The sequence below is a fragment of the Arthrobotrys flagrans genome (assembly GCF_004000055.1).
Source record: "Arthrobotrys flagrans strain CBS H-5679 chromosome Unknown unitig_1, whole genome shotgun sequence".
NCBI lineage: Eukaryota > Fungi > Ascomycota > Orbiliomycetes > Orbiliales > Orbiliaceae > Arthrobotrys > Arthrobotrys flagrans.
This window is the reverse complement of record NW_027137556.1, coordinates 3988536-4009165: the sequence shown is the minus strand read 5'-3', so window position 1 is coordinate 4009165 and position 20630 is coordinate 3988536. Positions and strand designations below refer to the sequence as shown.

The 20630-nt window shown below is 46.7% G+C and overlaps 9 protein-coding genes across 9 annotated transcripts; 5 read left to right on the top strand and 4 right to left on the bottom strand.

Annotated features, from left to right (window-relative positions):
* Window positions 1–219: 219 nt before the first annotated feature.
* On the bottom strand, window positions 220–1671 carry DFL_009206 (uncharacterized protein; the record flags this gene model as incomplete). Its single annotated transcript, XM_067639058.1, has 1 exon — window positions 220–1671. The coding sequence occupies one exon, from the start codon at window positions 1669–1671 to the stop codon at window positions 220–222; it is 1452 nt and encodes a 483-aa protein (XP_067486884.1).
* Window positions 1672–2869: 1198 nt separating this feature from the next.
* DFL_009205 (uncharacterized protein) lies at window positions 2870–4005 on the bottom strand (the record flags this gene model as incomplete). The annotated part of the gene is made up of 2 exons (XM_067639057.1): window positions 2870–3654; window positions 3723–4005. 2 exons carry the CDS (start codon window positions 4003–4005, stop codon window positions 2870–2872), a joined length of 1068 nt encoding a protein of 355 aa, XP_067486883.1.
* Window positions 4006–5785: 1780 nt separating this feature from the next.
* DFL_009204 (uncharacterized protein) lies at window positions 5786–6989 on the bottom strand (the record flags this gene model as incomplete). Its single annotated transcript, XM_067639056.1, has 2 exons — window positions 5786–6670; window positions 6831–6989. The coding sequence occupies 2 exons, from the start codon at window positions 6987–6989 to the stop codon at window positions 5786–5788; spliced, it is 1044 nt and encodes a 347-aa protein (XP_067486882.1).
* A 2278-nt stretch (window positions 6990–9267) lies between these two features.
* On the top strand, window positions 9268–10125 carry DFL_009203 (uncharacterized protein; the record flags this gene model as incomplete). Its single annotated transcript, XM_067639055.1, has 2 exons — window positions 9268–9321; window positions 9436–10125. The coding sequence occupies 2 exons, from the start codon at window positions 9268–9270 to the stop codon at window positions 10123–10125; spliced, it is 744 nt and encodes a 247-aa protein (XP_067486881.1).
* Window positions 10126–10591: 466 nt separating this feature from the next.
* Window positions 10592–11191, top strand: DFL_009202 (uncharacterized protein; the record flags this gene model as incomplete). Its single annotated transcript, XM_067639054.1, has 2 exons — window positions 10592–10878; window positions 10981–11191. 2 exons carry the CDS (start codon window positions 10592–10594, stop codon window positions 11189–11191), a joined length of 498 nt encoding a protein of 165 aa, XP_067486880.1.
* Window positions 11192–11491: 300 nt separating this feature from the next.
* DFL_009201 (uncharacterized protein) lies at window positions 11492–12079 on the top strand (the record flags this gene model as incomplete). The annotated part of the gene is made up of 1 exon (XM_067639053.1): window positions 11492–12079. The coding sequence occupies one exon, from the start codon at window positions 11492–11494 to the stop codon at window positions 12077–12079; it is 588 nt and encodes a 195-aa protein (XP_067486879.1).
* A 2138-nt stretch (window positions 12080–14217) lies between these two features.
* On the top strand, window positions 14218–15727 carry DFL_009200 (uncharacterized protein; the record flags this gene model as incomplete). The annotated part of the gene is made up of 6 exons (XM_067639052.1): window positions 14218–14326; window positions 14395–14410; window positions 14472–14524; window positions 14592–14950; window positions 15013–15644; window positions 15706–15727. 6 exons carry the CDS (start codon window positions 14218–14220, stop codon window positions 15725–15727), a joined length of 1191 nt encoding a protein of 396 aa, XP_067486878.1.
* Window positions 15728–16591: 864 nt separating this feature from the next.
* Window positions 16592–18599, top strand: DFL_009199 (uncharacterized protein; the record flags this gene model as incomplete). Its single annotated transcript, XM_067639049.1, has 6 exons — window positions 16592–16624; window positions 16818–16906; window positions 16974–17096; window positions 17159–17991; window positions 18074–18228; window positions 18297–18599. The coding sequence occupies 6 exons, from the start codon at window positions 16592–16594 to the stop codon at window positions 18597–18599; spliced, it is 1536 nt and encodes a 511-aa protein (XP_067486877.1).
* Window positions 18600–18728: 129 nt separating this feature from the next.
* Window positions 18729–20054, bottom strand: DFL_009198 (uncharacterized protein; the record flags this gene model as incomplete). Its single annotated transcript, XM_067639048.1, has 1 exon — window positions 18729–20054. One exon carries the CDS (start codon window positions 20052–20054, stop codon window positions 18729–18731), a length of 1326 nt encoding a protein of 441 aa, XP_067486876.1.
* Window positions 20055–20630: the final 576 nt, after the last annotated feature.

Below are 20630 nucleotides of genomic sequence, written 5' to 3'. Positions count from 1 at the left end.
TTATCGTTTAGACTTGGTTGTTGTAGAATACAACTATGATAATGCTATTGGTTACGTTTGCTCTTCTGCGATGCCGATGATATATACTATCTACTTGAGCACCGACTGAACTACCCTATTTATGAACCTAGATCCGAACCCGAATATGCCATAAAACCACCTTTAATCCCCGAAATATATTTCCATGCATACCTCACTATATCCCCACGAGAACCTTCTCTAACAGACCCCCCACCCAACATCGACCATCCCCGCTCCGTCGGCATGACCGTATCCCCTCCCCTTCTCACCGTCAATCGTCTGAATATCCAACTCACTCCATTCGCACCCTTCGAACATCTCTTCACCATCGATATCTTTTCGTGAAGATGCAGATCTAGCAATTTTTACGAGTTCTCCATGTTTTCCGGTGCCGAGGTGGTACGTACGCCTCGGGAACCTCGTTTTTAGATCTTCTGGTTTTTTGGCGTTTCGGTGGGATAGTGATGAAGGTTGGGAGGGGGAGGGAGAAGGGAGGCAGTTATAATTGTGGTTGCGGTTATGGCAAGTAGACTTTGCGGATCTGTGGAGGAGTTTTTGGGGGGTTCTGGGGATCGGGAGCGGTGTTTTGGGGTTTACGGAGGGGTATTTGTGGTTTAATAACCCGAGTTTGGAGGTTAACCCGGTTTTTGGGGGTGGAAAGGTGGAACGGGGTTGTGATGATGTTGGGGTTGAGAGGGAGGGGTGGCGTTCTTTGGAAGGGATGGGGAAAGGTCGGGCGGGTTCTTTGAGGTTCGATGGTATTCCCCATCCGGGGTTATAACTCATAACGAATCGACTCGATGTCGAGAATTCGACCCCAGATGTATATCCCGAAGGAGGAGTATTCCTCATCCCCTCCAACTTCTTCCTCTCAAAAATACCTTTCTGACGACTCCAGTTGTATGGTAATATCTGCTGGGAACGTGCATTCGGTGGAGGTGGTGGGGTATCGAACATTCTGATATTTCGAGAGGATGAGGGGGTTAAGGTTACGGGGTCGATGTTTTCTTTGTTGGAGGTGGTGTCTAGATCTGGTGACGAAGCATTCGGGTTCGGGGAGTGGAAGATCGGGGAGGGGGTATCCGGGGTTTTTATATCCTTTTGGCTTTGTCGGTTGAAGATTGAACTACTCGTTCTTCGGAATTTATACACCGGGTGATGAGGCATTTGTTCCACCGACGCCTCGATACTAGGAAACTTCCCGTCGTGAAGGTTAACACTCTCAAGCGAATTTGCGTTCGGTCGACCAGCCGGAGGAGAACTTTCGCGGCGTTTACGAATTGTTACGGAAGATGGGAGGGGGTGAAGGGGTGTGAATGTTTCTAATTCTTTTTCTACTTCTTCTTTGGTTTTTCGAAGCGGGGTTCTGAATCCCATATTCATCGGTGTTTTCGTAGCGAAATGTTTGGGTTTCGTTGGTGTTCCACTGTTATTCTTTAAATGTGTCGCAATATCATTTACTATTGCCGTCGTAGTTGTATTCCCGTTTCGGGAGGAAGTAGATGGCGATGGTGGGGTATCGATATCGATGGGGCAGCGAGAGTTTCGACGGTAGGTGCTTGCCAGAGTTGTGGGTGTTACTGAGGTTCGGCGTACAAAGTTGCGGATTGAAGGGGTCGTGGGTGTTTTTGGGGGTTGGGTTTTTGACATTTTGATGTTTTATGGACTCCGAGGGGGGGTGGAGGTGTTTGGGTACGGTGGAGGGGGTTTATTCGGTGTACACGCTGGGATGGGTTTGAAGATGATATTGATGTTGGAGTTATTATCTTGGAATTAACAAGATAAACGGGAATTCTAAAAACCCTCAAGGGAGAGACGGAAAGAGAGAGAGGGAAAAGAGAAAAGAGAAGATAAAGAATGGGAAGCCCAAGATATATACACCCCTCTCACCAGCCCACCCGCCTCATTTACTCCAATCCAGTCTACAATTCTCCACCCACTCCTCTTCCAAGACCTTTTTTTCTAAAACGCAGCTCCCACTCCAAATCCGGTATGTCTGCGGAGTTTCCCTTCTGCGTCCTTTGTTTTGTTCCTGCATCTTAATTCCAGGCTAAGATGCACCAACGTTTTATTTTATGTATCAAAGAGAGGGGGTGGGACATTTTCACATTCCTTCGCGCTAACTAAGAAAGTTTAAAACGAAGGGGTGTGCGTAAAAGGCACGTGTTTATACGTAATTCTGTTCTTAACATTCCTCATTGCAGGGGAGCGGAATTTTTATCGATATACACGGCATGATAACTTTCAAAACCGCGTCCCATTCCTTGTGATCCCCAGGAAATACCATAGAACCCGCTTGTTCATTCATTCATTGTTTCCTTTCCTCTCCAACATTTCAAAGAAAAAGAGATAGAGAGAGCTCGAGAGTGGTGTGTGTGGAGGGAAAGTATGCGTTGTTGGTGTGGTAGACGTCGAGGGTGTTGCATTTTTGTGGTCCCTCCTTTGTTCGTTACACCCATCGGGCTTGAAAGGGATATGTGATTGGTAAAATGGTAGGATGAGACGCGTGGGAGGGTACATAAGCGAGAGGGTGGGGTGGTAGTGTGTTTTTTTGGTGGAGAGTATAGTGCTTGGGGTTTGGGAAGGAACGTTGGTGGCACGGGGAGATACATGCGCTGGAGGTATATGGTGATAAGAATGAATATAAGGTAGAGAAAGGGCGCTTGGGTGATATCCATTAATTGATATCATGCGAGCACCTCACGAGCTCACAAAAGGTCAAAGGAGAATTTTTGGTAAAGGCAACGTTGTATCATAAACCAACTGATACCTGGGAATCGAATCCGGTTCGAAGGTTTGCAAAGAAACGGTCGTCAAATCGTGCCATGCTGAAGAACAATGCAGATTTCTAAGTAGTAGTACCATCCATCTCCCACGCTTCCTGCGTAGCCGGCCCGGCCAGCATCCGTTTCTTCGCCTGTTTCTGCGGAGCCGTCTTCGGTTCCGGTTTACTCGAATTAACCACGGTCTCAGGAATTCTTCCCGACTGCTGTTCCACAAGGGCATCTGGTTCACCTTGTCCTGGAGTCTCTTCGACGATGCAGGATGGTTTGTTGGCTGTCTCTAGTAGTCCAGGTTTGGACTCGACCGTTGCACCAAGGCTTATGCTTCTCTGTCGCTTTGAGCGTCTGGTGATTGGTACTCTCTGAGCGCTGGGGAGAGACTTTGTACCACTTGAGCTTTTGGATCGGGTAGCCTGACTCGGACCTGTTTTTTGGACTTGTTTCTTTTGGGTTTTTCTAGGTTTCTTTTTTGGTGGCTGAGGAGTATCTTCGTCAGTGTGGTTACTGTCGTTTGTAGTTTCTGCGGTAGATAGAACTGTCTCCTCTTCGTCATCGGGTTTAGATGGTATTGTACCCATCGGTTTAGCAAGCTTTCGGGATTTTGTCCTGCGAGGTTTACTCGTAGTTTTCATCTTTTCAAACTCCTCTAGAACTTGATCTAGTTTGTTGTTCATCTCTATGGTAGTTTGTTTCATATCCCTTCTGTCTTGTAGAGCTTGGTTGCTGAGGTTTACGGCGGCATCAACTTTCGCATGGTATAGTTCGAGCCGAGTTTCCATATTTATATTTAAGACTTTGAGCTCTTCGAGAGTGGTTAGGATTAGGGCCGAATGGGCGATGTGGGTTGTGACTATATATTTGATTCGCCGTATTAGCTAACAGTCATCTCGAGGGAATAATATGTCAGCAAGGACATACCAGCTTTCTGAATCCTCTCCGTAACATTTACCAATTCCTTCCCATTATCGTGTTGGCTATTCACTAAACCCCGAACATCTTTAATGATATCTGAAAGTGCATTTCTAGATTCTAGAATACCGGCCATGGACGCTGATAACCCTCTGATGTGGTCTCTAACTTGTTCGGAGAGTTTGTGGCCTAGAATTGTTAAAGAGGGTTTCGATTCTTTGGGGAAGTCATTGCTGTCTGGGATGTTTTCGTCGGGTTGACGGGTTGGGGTTTGGGGAGCTGTCTTGGGCATTGCGAAGAGCAGTCTCGTAACCAAATGTGAAGAGTAGTGTATAGAGATATAAAGTGGTAATAGTTGGATTGGCAGTGAGGTTTGGTAGATGGGTGGTGGAGAGGCGGGATTTCGATGGTGTGGTTTGGGGTTGGAGAGGTGGAGGGTGTGATATCAACACGCTGGGGCAATTGGAGGGTAGCTTTGGTGATGGCTTCGGGGCGTTCGAATGTCGTTATATAGACGGAGTGGTTGATCTTGTCTGAAGAACCTTAAGACCGGAGTATCAATGAAAGCTAGCCCGGTGATGATAGCTAATGAAACGAGCTCATTTAGATTGCCTGCTATTAGGTCTTCATTGTTTTCCATATATCTACTCGTCTATATTCATTGCGTAGATGCATAGATCTATCAGAACTTTCAAAAGACTTGATATTAGAAACTTCAACTGATTTCTATCTATCGAAAGCTGTCCGTCTTTTTGAAGTTGGATAGCTAATATCAATATCCCACGGACATAACCTTGCATATGCATGAAGTTAACATTATCCCGTATGACATGGATATGATGTTTTGGTGATAGGCTCCTCCCGAAAACCTGAAGATATCGAATATGGTCAATCCCAGCTAGCACTAGACATGCAAAATGTCCCGGATAGCTTGAAAATCCCGAAATTGAATATTAAAAAAGGCCCAGCCGAGATAACGATGAAAACAAAAAAAGCCAGTGGCCGAGATGAAGCCTCCTGCGTGTTAATATATACCATCAGAGTAAAAAGGGAAGGAAAAAAACAATATGCGTATATCGACCGATATATGTATGAAAACATGGGACTAAGCATGAAACTAAACTAGGCTGTGGAATAAATTGAAAGCTCAGGTTTCTGACTAAACTTTGGAAAAAAGCATGGTTTGCAAATTTAGTGATTCTCCTCTTATTTGCGAGATATACAAAATAAGGGGTATAGAAGAATAATGTTTAGGGAAAGCAAGATGAGGCCTTGCTGCGCATTCGGATACCATTTGGGGCCATATGGTCCTCCAAGTCGCAACGGTACATCCTCTGGAATTACGTAGTCTGCCTCAAGGATTACACCGGAAGGGATACTTTGTCCCTGCAGTGAAATCTTCAGTTTATTTTAGTTATATACATCCATTTTATCTATTTTTCGGTATTCAATCTTCAGATATGGACGTTTAGTTAGGAAATAGAATAAACAAAAGTGTATACAAAGCTTCCAAAAGAAGTAGATATTATACTTACCTTTACGGTAGTCACATTTCTGTACCATGTGATTTATCAATCCAACACCGGAACCCCGGGGAGGCTTCAGAAACAGATCCATGTGGCTGCTGGTTAGTAGTTGGTTCCATCTTGACAGTAACTTCCGGGGTGGTCGTCGGATCCATTCTCGTAGTAACTGCAGCACAAGAGTCGAGATACCGCCTCATCCAATACCCTTCGAGCTAGGCGTGAAGACAGGGGGAAAAGTACTGGTTAAAATATTCAACGGGTTCAGATGAGGGGGAATATTTCTCACGATCTTACCTGGCCTGATTAGGAAGACCTCGATATATAATCTATTTATCTACTCTTGGGAATAAAATATCACATTCATGAATGCAGACTTTATATAGAAAAGCTTAGGAGAAATATAGCAAAAGAACAAAGAAGAACGCCTTGGGTGGACAATTTTGGGGGCAGCGAAATCGATAGATTGGCTCTAAGTGCAGACGGACGCAGATATGGAGAGAGAGGGAGAAACAGAGAGAGAAAGACAAAGCCAGTAGGGTTCGGCCATTAAAGTTCGATGAGAAGGTCTTCATCATCGGGGAGGGGGCCAGGAGAGTGGGGACTTTGCGTAAATTGTGGGACAACCCAATGGCTGAGCCAGCCCATCTCGTCATCTAAAAGGTCCAAGAGGTGACCTCTTGGAACCTTTGGTTCCATAGTGGGGGGGGGCTGGGCGGCATCGTCAGTGGTTCGGAGGCCAAAATCCGCCTCCGGGAGCCCATCGAGCAACAATGGGGCCGTTGGCTTCGTTGGCTCCATCGGTTTCTTGGGTCTGGGTGACTTTTTGGTGACCGACACATCCAAGGTAGCCGGATAAACCGGCATCTTGTCGAGGACTTCGTAGAGCCTGTCATAGACGCGAGGCTCGTCCTTTGCTTGGATCCAGTGGTATTCGAGTTTATCACCCGGCTTCAAGATTGCCTTTTCTAGCATAATACTTCGGACTTTTCTGTAGACCGAGTCGACTGTGGGGATCACCCCTGTGGTGATTTTGATGACTTCGGCGCGCTCCTCCATCTCTTCAAGTTTGAAGACAATTGTGATTTTCTCTTCTTGTGGTGGTGTCGTAGCCGATGCACGTTCTTGATCTTGATTGCTTGAGATTGTAGAATCAACCAATGGCCCTGAATGGGAGGCACTGTCGTTGGAGAGAAACTGGTTCGAGTTGTCGTCTTGAGTAGTGCCTTTGCTTGAATCTTTGATATCAGCGCTCTCTGGGGCACTTTGAGCCTTGTTGATCGGATTTCTGTATGTCGCGAAACGGTAATATGCGGTGACAACTGCTCTATCTGAGATGTTATCGTAAAACCTAGCACGCTTGCCGTCCATCAGGATTGTGAGACGCTTCCCATCTAGGATGGGATTTTGTTGAAGAACTGCGGCGCATAGGTCCTGGCGGGTGCATGTTAGCGGGGCTACAACGTCGCACAGAGCATATATTAAATTGTTGCAATAAGTTTCCTGCGACGAGGTTTTACAACGGAATTCTAGTAACGTGCCCTTGCAACAGGTTTCTTTGCAAAGGGTTTCTAGCGACAGCTTTTTAACCTACTTTGACAGTCTTGACACCGTCATACCAGAATAATTTGTTTGATATAGCAGGGATGTTGAGTCCAACCACCGGCTGTTTAGGATCTTGCTGTTTTTTGGCAACAGTAGTAGCAGCAGCAGACATCTTGCTCTGCTCCGTGATATTCGCGTTTGCATTCATGATGGGCTTGGGTTTATTCTATTGTCGATTTTGAGGGTGAGGTTTGAGAATGTGAATCTTGAAGAAAGCCGTTCTTGAAGAAGTAGGAGTTTGTTGTGGGAGGATTGAGAAGAGGATGTCGCTGAAGAAAGATTTCGTCATGGGAGTGATGATAAGAGGGAAGGGAGGAAGGGGGGACTTGTTTAAATAATTGAACCCTGAGAGTTCCGAGGGAGAAGTTCTTGTATGGAGGTGACTGCGTCTATGTCGCTGACTGCTCGGTTAGGAATTCATAGAGACCGCGCTCTCGATATTTGCGAACTCTTGATTTTATATCACCACTTCTTTGTCTGGTGAATCAGACTTGAACTTGCCACTACAGGCCGGGTACTCCTCCTATAGAGCAAAATAGAAGAATCTTACGTTCAAACCGGTGTAATCCGACTGCTCGTTCTTTTCCAACCTTTATCTCCTAATACTGCATTGGTTATATTCAATACCTAGTCAGGGCTTCCGGGAACATCGCCATGTTCGCGGGTGGATATATCAAATTGCCGCGCGATATTCTAGTTTATACAAGTCCAACGGAATTTGGCTCTGGTGCCACAAAAGGTACCGAGGTATGTCTTCGGATTATCTCTTCATTTGATCTTATCGGAATTGGGTTCAACCCAAAACTTTGAGATATAATTATATACATCAACCGAAACTCTCTTAAATCGCATCTGCCGTGCCACCTACCGGAAACAAAGTCACAGTTGGGGTTGTCATTCCTACGGTTTCATCCAAGCCGCTGAGGGTACAGGATGTGAAAGAGATCAAAGTAAGTCCCGTTGAGTGCCAATTATCCCGTATCACGGAACTGGAGTAAATTGAAATTGTCTGCTTTTAGGACGTCTTGAACAGGGTCTCTGGTATGGCTGGCTTGAACTATAATCCGATGACAGCTTATTGCGGAGGACAACTCTATCGTGAATGGTATCTCCTAGCTGAAGGAGATGTCGTTTGCATTGAATACCCTCAAGATAAGCTTCCGGATAACCCGGAAGAGCTTGCTGGCTGCTAGCTGGGCCGAGAAGCTTTATATTCCGAGGCCAAAGGCGGTACTTCCAATCAAAGCTCCTACTACCATCAATAGTATCCATCAAGGAGACCTGCGTTACTCTGGAAATTTCATCCAACGTCCTGCTCCGATTCGTCCATTGCCATCGAACAAAGTCCCGGCTGTTGGCTACCTCACTGGCGATCCTTCTCCACAGACGGCCATTCCTTCTTTTCCAAAGGGGATAAAGCCCTGGGAAAACAATTTCCAGAATTTTTAAGTCTGTAAAAATTACGGCATTCGTGGAAACAGGGGACTTCTAGAGTTTTTTTTAGATGCAGAATACACTCTCGCTCGTGTAAACTGGTCGAAACTAACTAAAATAATACTCTCCAGGAGTTTGGAGACCTCGCGTCTTTGGAAAACTTTGGAGCTACAGGAAAATCCCAAGCTTACCCAGCAAGGCCTCTTCCAACCGCCGTCTCCTCAAAGCACCAAGCAAGATGGTCTATCGTCGGTGTCGACTCAAGCTCCATCGTGAGGGACACCACCTCTATGTTCACCAAAATCCATCGTAAGTTTAAGATCAACCCAACCATCCGCGTCAATTTCAAATTCTGGACCGGACAAGAAATTGCCCTTCGACTCCACCCAGAGAATCGTATTAGTACCATCGTCAACAGTTTGATCTCGAAGAGAAGGAAAGGGTAATCCCGGACCGTCTTATTTTTGAAGGTCCTAATCCCGGTCAAAATATCACTTTGGAGGACAAGATGGCACTTCTGTTCCCCGAACGTCCGGCTGAAGTCAATATCAATGTTTTTTCGGCTGGAGATGGGGAAGAGGTCTTGGTCCTGGATGCTTCAAGATTGTTCAAACCCCCTCCGTTAAGAACTCTGGGATCACTATTCTAAGACCACTTATTTCCCGCACAGAATATGTATGTAATACATAAACAGATACTAATATATCTAGCCTGGTTGAGGGTAAGATACATTGGTCTCGGCTTAGGCATCGTGGCGGGATTCCAGGAGCAAAAATGACAATCGGATGTTACATTCGTGATATCCTACGCATTATAAGCTCACGCATCATTCGTTCAACTGAGCTTCCTCAGGACTATAAAATTTGACCCATCAAGTGCTCTTCAAAAACTTTTCCATCAAAACCCACTTTGCTTCCCATCCCAAAACCTTTATCGCCATCGTCACCACAAACTCCATCCCTTGCAACCAACGGACCATCCTTACTATCGAAATGGCGTCCGCTGGTATGGCTGTCTTTGTTGAGATGCCAAATCTCAGTTCTGCCGTAGGGATTTTCCACAAACTCGAAGATGTCAACGCAAGTTAAAACCGTCAACACGTCTTACATACTATCTACCAGGCCCCCTTCACAGATTTCTAATATTTTTCGTACATCTAGTCTCTCTTGAATCTAATCTCAACGACCTGCCCGTTCTTTGAAACTTCTCGCATGACGGCTTTCCGCAACAGCAAGCCGCTCGAAAAAACCGACAAACTCTTCTTCGGAGAACACCTCGTCGTCAAATACAAATACGAGAATCTCGACCGTGCCGACACCAAAACAGAGCTCGAGAAAATCCTTTGGAAGATGAAAGACATTGACGAAAGTCTTCAGCTTCTTTCCACCCAAAATGAGGATCTTGTCGACAAGGAACAATTTAACCCAAATAAGGGAGTTTATGGTTCTGGAGTCACTGAACTTTCGGGTAAAGTAGTTCTTGGGAAGTCAGATGTCGTCTATTACGGAGAAAGAATACTTGTTTCAGTCATTCGTGTCAAGCTTCCGGGCTCGAAGACGGCGGTTATTGCTCCTGGGCAAGACAGGGAGTCTCAAGGACGATTCCGACGTATTGCTGAGGCTGACGCTCAACGTATCTACTTTGACGAATACAGAGAGGAACATGCCATTGCCCCGTTGGAACATATGACGAAAGAAGAGTTCGAGAAGGAGAAGGGGAGGCTCGAGAAGGAGTATCTTGAGAAGAAGGATGGGGGTGAGGAATTTTCTAGTTCCGAAGAGGAGTCTGACGAATCTGACACCATGGATTCGTTCGTTCTTGATGAAGATATTCCTCAGTTGAGTATTTGAATGCTCTGAGACCGTAACTTTTGAATCTTTCCAGCCTCTCGTTGCTATTGATTTTGCAACACTTGCAGGAAGGTCGGTTGAACCTTTCACCATCTTGTTTCTCATAGCTCCCGAACGATATCATATTTTTCCTAATACTGATTTCCTTTGCCATGGCCCCATATAATTTGCCTGTTCCCAAGAGCCTTTGTCTGTAGTGTGCTATCTTGTGTCTTCCAGTTTTACGTCTTGGTGTTTTTTGTTCTGTTGTCTTCAAGTTCGCGATTTCACTTCACCTTAACCATAACGTCGTCTCCAATACGACCAGCGTGAATAACTTTGCTCTTCAACAAAGTAAATACCTTCCCGTGTCCTCTAGAAAAATTTAACCATGTAAATAGAAATAAGAAGCTTCCATCCCCACAATCATCACCTCCCGTCAACTCCACCAGAAGAATCCATCGTAACCATCAATCCCCAAATCACCATGGCAGCAGAATCCGAGATTCCTCCCCAAGCCAACACTCCTCCTCATCCTCCTTCTAGGGCTGCTGGGCTCGATCCTAAGACCACTCCTACACCAAGCAAACCAGGTCTCACCAGCTTCCTTAACCTACTACCACCACCGAGAAAACCCCATACTCCAAAGCTAAATTCTTCACGCCGTCTACGCTTCGTCATGAGGGCTGATGCACCTGTCGATGTGTTCTCCAAGCCGGAGACACCGACGAAGAGGCTTGTGATTGAACGCAAGACTACTGCTGCTGCTACTATGTAAGTTTTCACTTCTAAAAGAGAGGTTTTTCTTCAAAACTTATCTTTTGAAACATCTATTCGGTTACATGGTATGCTAGCTGAAACCAAAAAATATAATAGCGCCAACCCCTCCCCACCCCAACACCAAGGGACCTACGACGGTCCCTACTTCTTAAGGGTCAGGCGCTTTCAGGGACCCCGAAAGCAGGGGATTTATGAAAAGATCCACGAGGAGTGGATTAAGAAGGCCTTGTTAAGACAGGAGAAGGATCTCAAGTGGAATCCGGAGACGGGGGAGCCACTTTTCGAAGTTGGGGGTGGGGAGGAGTGAGGGTTTCCCCGGTTTTATATATTTTTTTGTTTCCTTCTAATGAATGCCTTTTTATTTCTCAGGTTTCTTCGTGAGAAATCTGCAGAATATGCGGGATCTATAAAATGCTTCATATGATCTCCAACGGCATTTTTCAAAGATACAACAGGAATATTGTATCCTACGACAATATTCCCCCGTGATGGAAACAACCAACTCCCTCGATCGATACTCGAGATCTAGCACATAATATTGAGTTCCCAAAGCCCCAACATCATTCCCAACGAGTAAATACACAAGTCTATAACTTATCTATAAAAAATGGAATCCCTCGGCTTCGCAAACGTCGACTACGCCACCATCGAATCCAACCTCGGTCTCTCCAAACCCTTCTCCAGCGACCCAACCACCACCCGAAAACCGCCCCACGACCCTCTCCTAAACGCCCAAATCTTCTCTACCTCCCCCCCACTACCGCTAACTTCCTCCGAATGGCAGGATCCCCAAAAACTCCTAATCCTCATCCGAACCTTCCAAGTCGGCGTCCAAAAATTTTGTGATAATATAAACAGCTTTAATGAGAATTGTAGAACCATGAAAATGAATTTAGATGACGAACGGGAGGTGTTGAGTAACCTCGGGATTTATGGGGGGTTGAGGGAAGTTAAGGTGGAGATTGGAAGGGTTGGGGAGAGGATTGAGAGGAGGGAGAGGGAGAGGGAGGGGGTGGGGAAGAGATATGAGGAGTTTGTGAACGCTGGGAGGGAGATGATGGAGGGGATTATGGAGAGGGGAAAGGAGGAGAACAGGTCGTGGTGGATGGAGAAGCCGTGGTGGGAGAGGGGGGAGGCGTATCGCAGTGAACGGTTTTATGAGGAACGGTATAATCGGAGGAGAAAAAGAGGTTAGGATTAGTACTCTATATACTCTCTTTATCGCCAGTCGCATTTAACACGATACCGCCTACATGAACGGCGCAATGGTACGTATACTTGGCAACGGAATAATAGGTACGTCAAGTAAACTACAGACCAGTTAATTTTATAAAAACAAACTGCAACATGTCGGAGTTACGGTTTTGCATGGCCTCTATTTTTTTTCGTATCCCATAAAGACCTTATGCCGAGTTCTGAAAGGGAGCATGAAGGAGTGGAGTGGAGTGTGATAGCGATGGGCGGAGGGGTGTAGGGGGCGTGAGTATTGTGTTAGGGCGGCGAAAAGAAATTTACCGCTTGGGAGGAGGGTAATCATGGAAGGGTTCTCCATACCGTAAGCCGACTTAAAATGTAAATGCCTGATTGTATTCCCGCGATCTAAATTCTAAGCTTCTAGGGGTTTACTAAAGTCAATTTTAACCAGCGAAGGAATACCCTGGCTACTTAGGAACGTATCTGAGAGTGGTCATGCGTCGTCATCCTAGGTCGTAAATGGACGAGAATATGCAGGGGACCGAATCGGGACTTTAGGAATGTGTTACATACAAGAGCCTCGTTTTGGGTGGAAAGAACCGTGTTGACCTTGTTGTATTTCCGAAAAGGGAGACGGATCTTGGAGCCGCAAATGTGGCGGGGATCTCGATAAGATAAAGAACGCCAAGCGATTATCGGAAGGATTTGATATCATGAGGTCCAGAACTTTGTATCTACGCACGACGAAAAGATGCTCCAATAGGGCCATGTTCGAGTTTATGAAACGAAAATCTTTTGTCGATTTCATGGAGGAATTCGGTTTAAACTCGGGCTTTGACTGCCGGGACTTTTAGCTTTCTCTTCTAACGTTTACATGTTATGCTGTATGAACCTCCGCGTGGGAGCTAATTATGGCCATCATGACACGATTGATCACCGTGCCAGGGTGACTCTTCGCCTTGTACAAAAGTGCAAAATTTACGATCATATATGAGTTTGCCATAGCTAAAAGAGCTGCCCGGGTATATTGACGAACGAGGGGTACAGGGAACATCGATACGACAATATAACAAGAGTTAAGCTCTGGGGCAAAGAAGCTCTGGGGCAAAGAAGCTCTGGATCAACAGTCAAACAACTTCTGGCGCCGTCCGTTGGATGCAGGATGACTCTTGCTAGGGTACGAAAAATTTTCTGTTTCTGTTTCTAATCTTATCGAATGAGAGAAACCTCCCTGACGTCCGAACGAGGCTAGCGGACCACCCGACAAAAGCTGTATCTCGCTGTGACACCGCCGTTTGGGGCAGGCACAACCCCACATGCGCACATGGGATACCTACATAGTACGTCGAGTTCCCCGTCGACTTAGCTCTGAAGAACAACTCATACTGTGAATACGGAGTAATAGGAGTAGAAATGCGCTTGATTCGATTCGTTTTAGCGTCGGGTTTTCCTATACGTCCATTGGTTAGTTGGGTTGGAGTGGGAGCTTGTCTGATATGGCCCGCAAAAGAAAATTTTTATTTTTTTAATTTTTATGAGTGGGCGACCACCAAAAACAATTTTTTTCGTAGTTTGCCCGCCAAAAAATAGAAGCCCCTCCGCCTCCGAGGTCCCCAAACAAACTGATATTAAAAAGATTTTCCTCGCCTTTCTCTCTCTCCCCTCCTCTCCACCATCATCAACCACAACCATACAGAAGACAACCACATAACCGCTCACAACAGGGACGAATTGATTTCATCCCTCTTTCCGCGAAGGAATTAGATCTATCGTACTTCTCGCAAGTAGATAGACCTCTCCAGTTCTTTTCGTACCGCCGTTTGGGACTCCAGTAGTCATCCAAACCGCTTTGATACCTTCGTCTAGCTCCTAGTAGCTACAGGTTCCTGCACCGGTCATTCTCTTTTTCTGCTTCAGTCAGAAGAAGGGATCTCTAGTCAGAATCTGTTTTCGGCCTTGTCCTTTCTCTTGAGCAATCGAGAAAGGTCCGCCACAGAGACTTTAATAGTCCTCATATCGATCCTCTAAGGGAAAAAAAAAAAGAAGCTTTCTCGAAAAGCCTTTTTCCTTCCCTCCCAACTCTCTCGACTTTCAGGAAGCAGTTTCGCTTTCTGAAATCCCGTTTCCCTAACCGCAATCATGGCTTCTGAGGGCATCGACAACCCACCAGACTCGCAAATCGAGTCTAACTGGGACCAAACCACCGAGTCCTTCGATGATATGGAGTTGAAGCCCGAGCTTCTCCGAGGTACGTCGGTTGTTTCGCAAATGCTAAGTTTGGAAGAATTGGTAACTGACGAGACATTTTTCATCCAGGTATCTACGCTTATGGGTACGGGAACCACCTGACGAACCTGCATGGAACGGACCCCACACTAACATCACCTCTCTAGTTTCGAGCGCCCATCTGCTATTCAGCAGCGTGCCATCTTGCCCGTCGTCAAGGGTAAGCTTACTCAAACCTCTCGGCTCCTTCTTCTCGTCCTAAATCCTTACTAACCCCTGTTCTCCAGGCCACGATGTCATTGCTCAGGCCCAGTCCGGCACCGGCAAGACTGCTACTTTCTCCATCTCCTGCTTGCAGAAGATCGACCCTGAGATCAAGCAGACCCAAGCTCTCATCTTGGCTCCTACTCGTGAATTGGCCCAGCAGATCCAGAAGGTCGTCGTCGCTCTCGGTGATTTCCTGAACGTCACCTCTTATGCCTGTATCGGAGGTACTGCCGTTCGTGACGACATGAAGAACTTGAACGAAGGACAGCAAATTGTCGTCGGAACTCCTGGTCGTGTTCATGACATGATCCAGCGCAGGGCCCTGAAGACTGACTGCATGAAAATGTTCATTCTTGACGAGGCCGATGAGATGTTGTCTGTAAGTTGTTCCCCGACGGTTCGAACCCGATCGGATGGATCCTAACGTTTCTCCCCATGCAGCGCGGTTTCACCGAGCAGATCTACGACATCTTCCAGTTGCTCCCGCAGTCCACTCAAGTCGTCCTCCTCTCTGCCACCATGCCACAGGACGTCTTGGAGGTCACCACCAAGTTCATGCGTGACCCCGTCCGCATCTTGGTCAAGAAGGACGAGCTGACCCTCGAAGGTATCAAGCAATTCTACATTGCCGTCGAAAAGGAGGACTGGAAGCTCGACACCCTCTCCGACTTGTACGAGACCGTCACCATCACCCAGGCCGTCATCTTCTGCAACACCCGCAAGAAGGTCGACTGGCTCACCGACCAGCTCACCAAGCGTGATTTCACCGTCTCCGCCATGCACGGAGACATGGAGCAGGGTCAGCGTGAGCTTATCATGAAGGAGTTCCGATCCGGTTCTTCCCGTGTTCTGATCACCACCGATCTTTTGGCCCGTGGTATTGATGTTCAGCAAGTTTCCTTGGTCATCAACTACGATCTCCCGGCCAATCGTGAGAACTATATCCATCGTATCGGTCGTGGTGGTCGTTTCGGTCGTAAGGGTGTTGCCATCAACTTCGTTACCGCTGATGACGTCCGCATGATGCGTGACATTGAGACCTTCTACTCCACCCAGATCGAAGAAATGCCAATGTACGTGCCCCTTCCTCAACGCTCACCGAAAGAAGAATACGGCTAACCACGTATCCAACAGGAACGTCGCTGATCTCATCTAAACGGTTTTTTTCTCTACCTGTTCAACGCCCACGAAAATTATATTCTGCAAACAATAAGATTTTACCCGGTTTCTCAGGAAGCTTAATCTGACGAACCTCACTACGAACAAAACGATCCCTCTAAAACGATCCCCGTCCCTGTTCACATTCACGTGTTCTCCGAAACTCCTTGTATGCTCCTATTACAATTAATCCTACAACAACGCCTTTTCTTTGCCCTGGTTTCAGTTCGCGGCTTCTTTTCAACTGTGCTCTAAATTTCGCTTCTTCACTTTTTTCTCCTTGCTTGTTCTTGCTAAAAATCTGCATTGCTGGGAAGGGGGAAAAGTCGATTCGATTGCTAGAGGTTTGGATAAAAGTAAGGGGGGCTGGCTTTTTTATTTCCTTGTTTCCGTCTACGATATCTTTCATGTCGTTACTTTTTTCCATCGTCTGTGTGCCTGTTAGTGCCTCTGCTGCTCTCTGTTCTTTTCAATGTCCTCCCTGCATTCTCGCATGTATCTCGCACATTCAAATAGAATTACTCGATGGAAAGAAACCCAAAAGATAAGACCGTGACATTACATTTATAGGGCGGGAACTTCGCTGCCACTTGCCACCGACTTGCATCGGTGGCGTTCATGAGGGAGGGGTACGTAGTTCCACACCACCCCTCGTGCAACCTATCACCACGCCCGGTTCCAGAGAATTTGGTTAGCCTCTCGCCGAAACAGGCATGAAATTTGATGCGACTGCGTATATCACAAGCTCATTATTTCGTAACAAAACTAGCTCTCGCGAAGCTCTTCTCCCGACTTGCAACGAACAAACAACTAAAACTTCAGGCATCATTTGAATGCGGGGTCGACGGCTTTGGCATTCGCTATGTTTTCGGGGTGGAGGTATAGAAAATTGAAAGTAAGTGCTTTGACGGGAGAATTGGAGGAGGTGAAGCTATATCTACTTAAGTAGCTTGTGGACCCCTGGCCTGCTTGTCGGCGATTGCCTGAGTCTTGTTGAATATTGTGTCGACAACGCAATATTGTAAAATTGTGAAAGTTTGTTTTTTATATTTAATATGGACGATTCTAAATCCCGTGCGACCGCACAGGCGACGGATGATAGAGAGGAAGAACTACGAAATGATGGTGATGGTCGAAGAGATCCGAATTCGAAGGTTGCGTGGTGGAGTCGGGAAAGGTGGTTCTCTCTATCTTCCTATATCTCGTACAGGACTCGTTGAAGCTGACGGCTCGATATACGACAGATACTTCGGTTCTATCGTCTTCAACATCTGTACTTTCTTGCTCCCCGCGCTTTACGGCACATTGTCGAAGTTATGGGTAGCCCAGATAGATAGTTCAATGGTCGCCACGACCGATGCTTATACGTATGATCCTGACATCCACCTTACCGGAAACCCATCCATCTGATACCGGTAAAAACTACTAGCTACATCGGTGTCTTCGCGGAAGTCATAAACGAAGGTCTCCCACGCGGCGTTTTCACCGTCATCGGCGACCGTTCCTCCCGTACCATTCAATCCCGCATAAACCTCACGTATACCCTCTTATACACCCAATCCCTCCTCGGCCTTCTTCTCTCCGTAATCTTCTGCTCCGCGGCTTCATCTTTCGCTTCTACGTTCGTTCCACCCGAAACCAGGGGTGCATCGTTGACATATATCCGGATCTCATCATTTTCCACGCTTTTTTCGGCGATTAACGCGGCTGTCAGCGCTGCCACCAGAGCTTTAGACCGGCCGGATATCCCGTTGGCAATAAATTCCGTTGCTACGTTTGTTAACATCATATTGGACCTGGCGTTGATATCGACCGTCCGAGCACCCGGTTTGAACCCGACGGCGAACACTCAAGCCGGCATCCGACTCGCCTGCGACGGCTGTGGCGCCCTAGCTGGTGTTTTGTATTTCATCTTCACCAGCAAGAAGGCATTATCTACTACCCCGGTTTCTATGGAAACTGCTACAAAGCCGAATTATATTGCGCTTAAACAGTTAGTCAGGGCCGGTGTATTCACGTTCACGGAATCCGCGGTAAGGAATGCCTTGTATCTGTGGCTGATTTCGAATATTGTGAGTATGGGGAATACGTATGCGACTGCTTGGGGGGTGTTCAATACTATCAGGTGGGGTTTGGTCATGGTGCCTGTTCAGGCGCTTGAAGCTTCTGCGGTGACTTTCGTGGGGCATAAGTGGGGGGCTTGGAGGGGGAGGATTGGGAAGGAGGTTAGGAGGGCTAGAGCGGGGTGGGGGGATATTCGGAGTAAGTATCATACCTACTATCGTAGACATGGTTTAAAGTGATTTGGGGGGGGGGAGTGGGCTAATGGGTGCTGGGGTTGTAGATATTGTTCAGCCGGCGATCAAGTCGTTTGTTATTGTATTTTGGATTGAGATATTGCTGTTTGTTATCTTGGCATATACGGGGGGTGTTAGGTCCTTTGCCTATTACCTTTCGAATAGCGAGACGGCGGCTGAGGTTACAGAAATTATGTGGAAGGTATATCCACCCCGTCCCATCCTCCCTTTTACGTACCACCTATGCTAACAATCCCGACCCACACGCAGAGCATAGAATGGTGTTACATCTTCTACGCCCTGAGCACCCAATTGGCCACCATCCTCCTAGCAACCCAACCCCGCTGGTATCTATACCAATCTTTATGTTCGAACATATTGTATGTTTTACCGTGGTGTATTGCGGTGACGAAGATTGATATGAATGCGGGGAATGCGTGGTTGTACCATAGATGGATATTTGGGGGTTCTCTGGTGGTTAGTTTCGGGATTATTGTGGTTGTGGATGGGTTTTGGGCGGTGTGGTTGTGGAAAGGGAGGAGTAAGATGGCGCCGATACAGGATGGGGTTTAACGTGGGGCGGGGTATATTGTTAGTTTATATGCATATCAGACTGCAACATCATCATAAATTATCAATTGCTCGAAAACATCTCATGAAATGAATTCAATAAACACCTTCTAGACATGTCTATTCGCACAATCAACGCAAAAGGGGAAATCTACGCCACCTCGGCCGACCCGGGGAATCAGCATTCCTCGACCGCGTCGAGGAACTATCCGAAGGAGATAAATCCGACCTCCTATCGAAGATATGAGCCAACGTATTCTGAACATCATCTTCAGACTCTATCAATTCGACCTCTCCAAATATCACCGTTGATAGTTGCGAATGAAACGCCAGAAACTCATGATACGGAATCATCTGACCATCATCGGAGAATGTGATCCTTTTCCCGTCTATGTGTTTCCACCTAAGTCGTTCACGATGTTCACGGTTTTCCCAGTCTTCCTTTGCGAATACTCGGGAGTCTAGGAGCCTGACGTAGTTCACCCTGAGGAAGTATCCATATTCTTCTTCTTCGTATTCTTCGTCAGTGTTTCCTCCGTCGATAGCTTCCTCGTCATTCAGTGAGAGCTTTTCGATGGTGATAAGTCCCTCGTCGAACATCCTTGCTACGGGCCAGTACATCAACAACATATTCTCCGGTCCTGTCAACATATCCACTACCTTCTCGTTTAACCCAGGAAGATCCATCATCAGCGTATGCGGATAAATGGTCGTAGCGACCATCTTATCAAGAGTAAAGTGTTCATCGGTAATTTGACACCGATACCTCTTTTCATCAGGTGGGATCCACCTATTTGACCCTCTCCTTCTCTTCCTGCCCCTCTCCTCCCCCTCAGGATCTAACGAATATTTTAGTTTATAAGCCTTTGCAACTTCGGACTTTATAGTATCTTGACACTTCGCGTTTACCCTTTCTTTCTCTTGGATTAGTAGTTGACAGTTTTCGACGGCGTTTTGGTAGCGTAGGATTCTTTCGTCGTGGGTGGTTAGCCAGACCCAGAGGTGGAGGGCCTTTTGTTTCCATGGTTTCAAGAGCGGTGGGATTTCATCGTTGGGGTTTAATGTTCTACCTCTATACCTTTGCGATGGGAAAGCGGGTAACGGCGGTCTTCGCGGTGCAAGGTTATGTATAAACTTCTCTCTATTCACATTCCTGGGAAACCGTGCGATGAAGTCAAGGAGTCGGGGATCATTCGATTTGAACCCGTAGGGAAGTAACGATACTTGGAGGCTTGAGTCGAACTCACGGGGAAGACGGAGGTAGGAGGCTACGATGCGGGAGATTTGGAGAGCGGTGATTTTGGGGGTTAGTTCTAGGCAGATTTCTCTCAGGCTGCCGTGGTTGGTTAGGAAGCCGACGTTTAGGTAGCGGATTTTGCGGTAGCGGCCGGGGTGGAGGCCGTTGCGGAGGATTAGGTCGAAGAGTTTCATGGTTTTGAGGATTAAGTCTACGGGCATTTTAGGTCGATGGGGATTTTATATATCGGCCTCGCATCTATAGAATTTCGAAGATATATGCGTGCTTTGGGAGGCAATACGCTGCAGAGTAGGCCGTAGGCGGAACACCATTTTCCCCCAGAATGATGAAGTCGGTCTTGTAGACGGTCACCAAAGCAGAGTCTAATTCGCGATAATGCTAGATTCTCTAAATGGTTTTAGGAGGCTTACCTCACTGCTAAGTTCGGTAAATCGTTTTAGTGAGTAGTTCATCCAAATCGATATCGACATGTTGCATTTTTTGGCCAGCACCCGCCCGGCATTCTAGCATTTCCAAGTAACTTGAGCTAGCACAATACGGCTAACTAGGTGACTACTTTCGGATAATGAAGATATCGATATCGATGCAAGGTGGTCAATCGTCTCGGCAAATGATTAGGATCATCGGATCGATTTGTATCTTGTATATCTAGGGATCTCTGAGTCGGAATCCTGTCGGCTTTTAAGTCTTGATTCCTCATTCCTGTCTAACTATAGTTTAGTCTTCCGGTTACAAGCACATAGACATTGTTTCTAGGATCATACGATCTAAATATA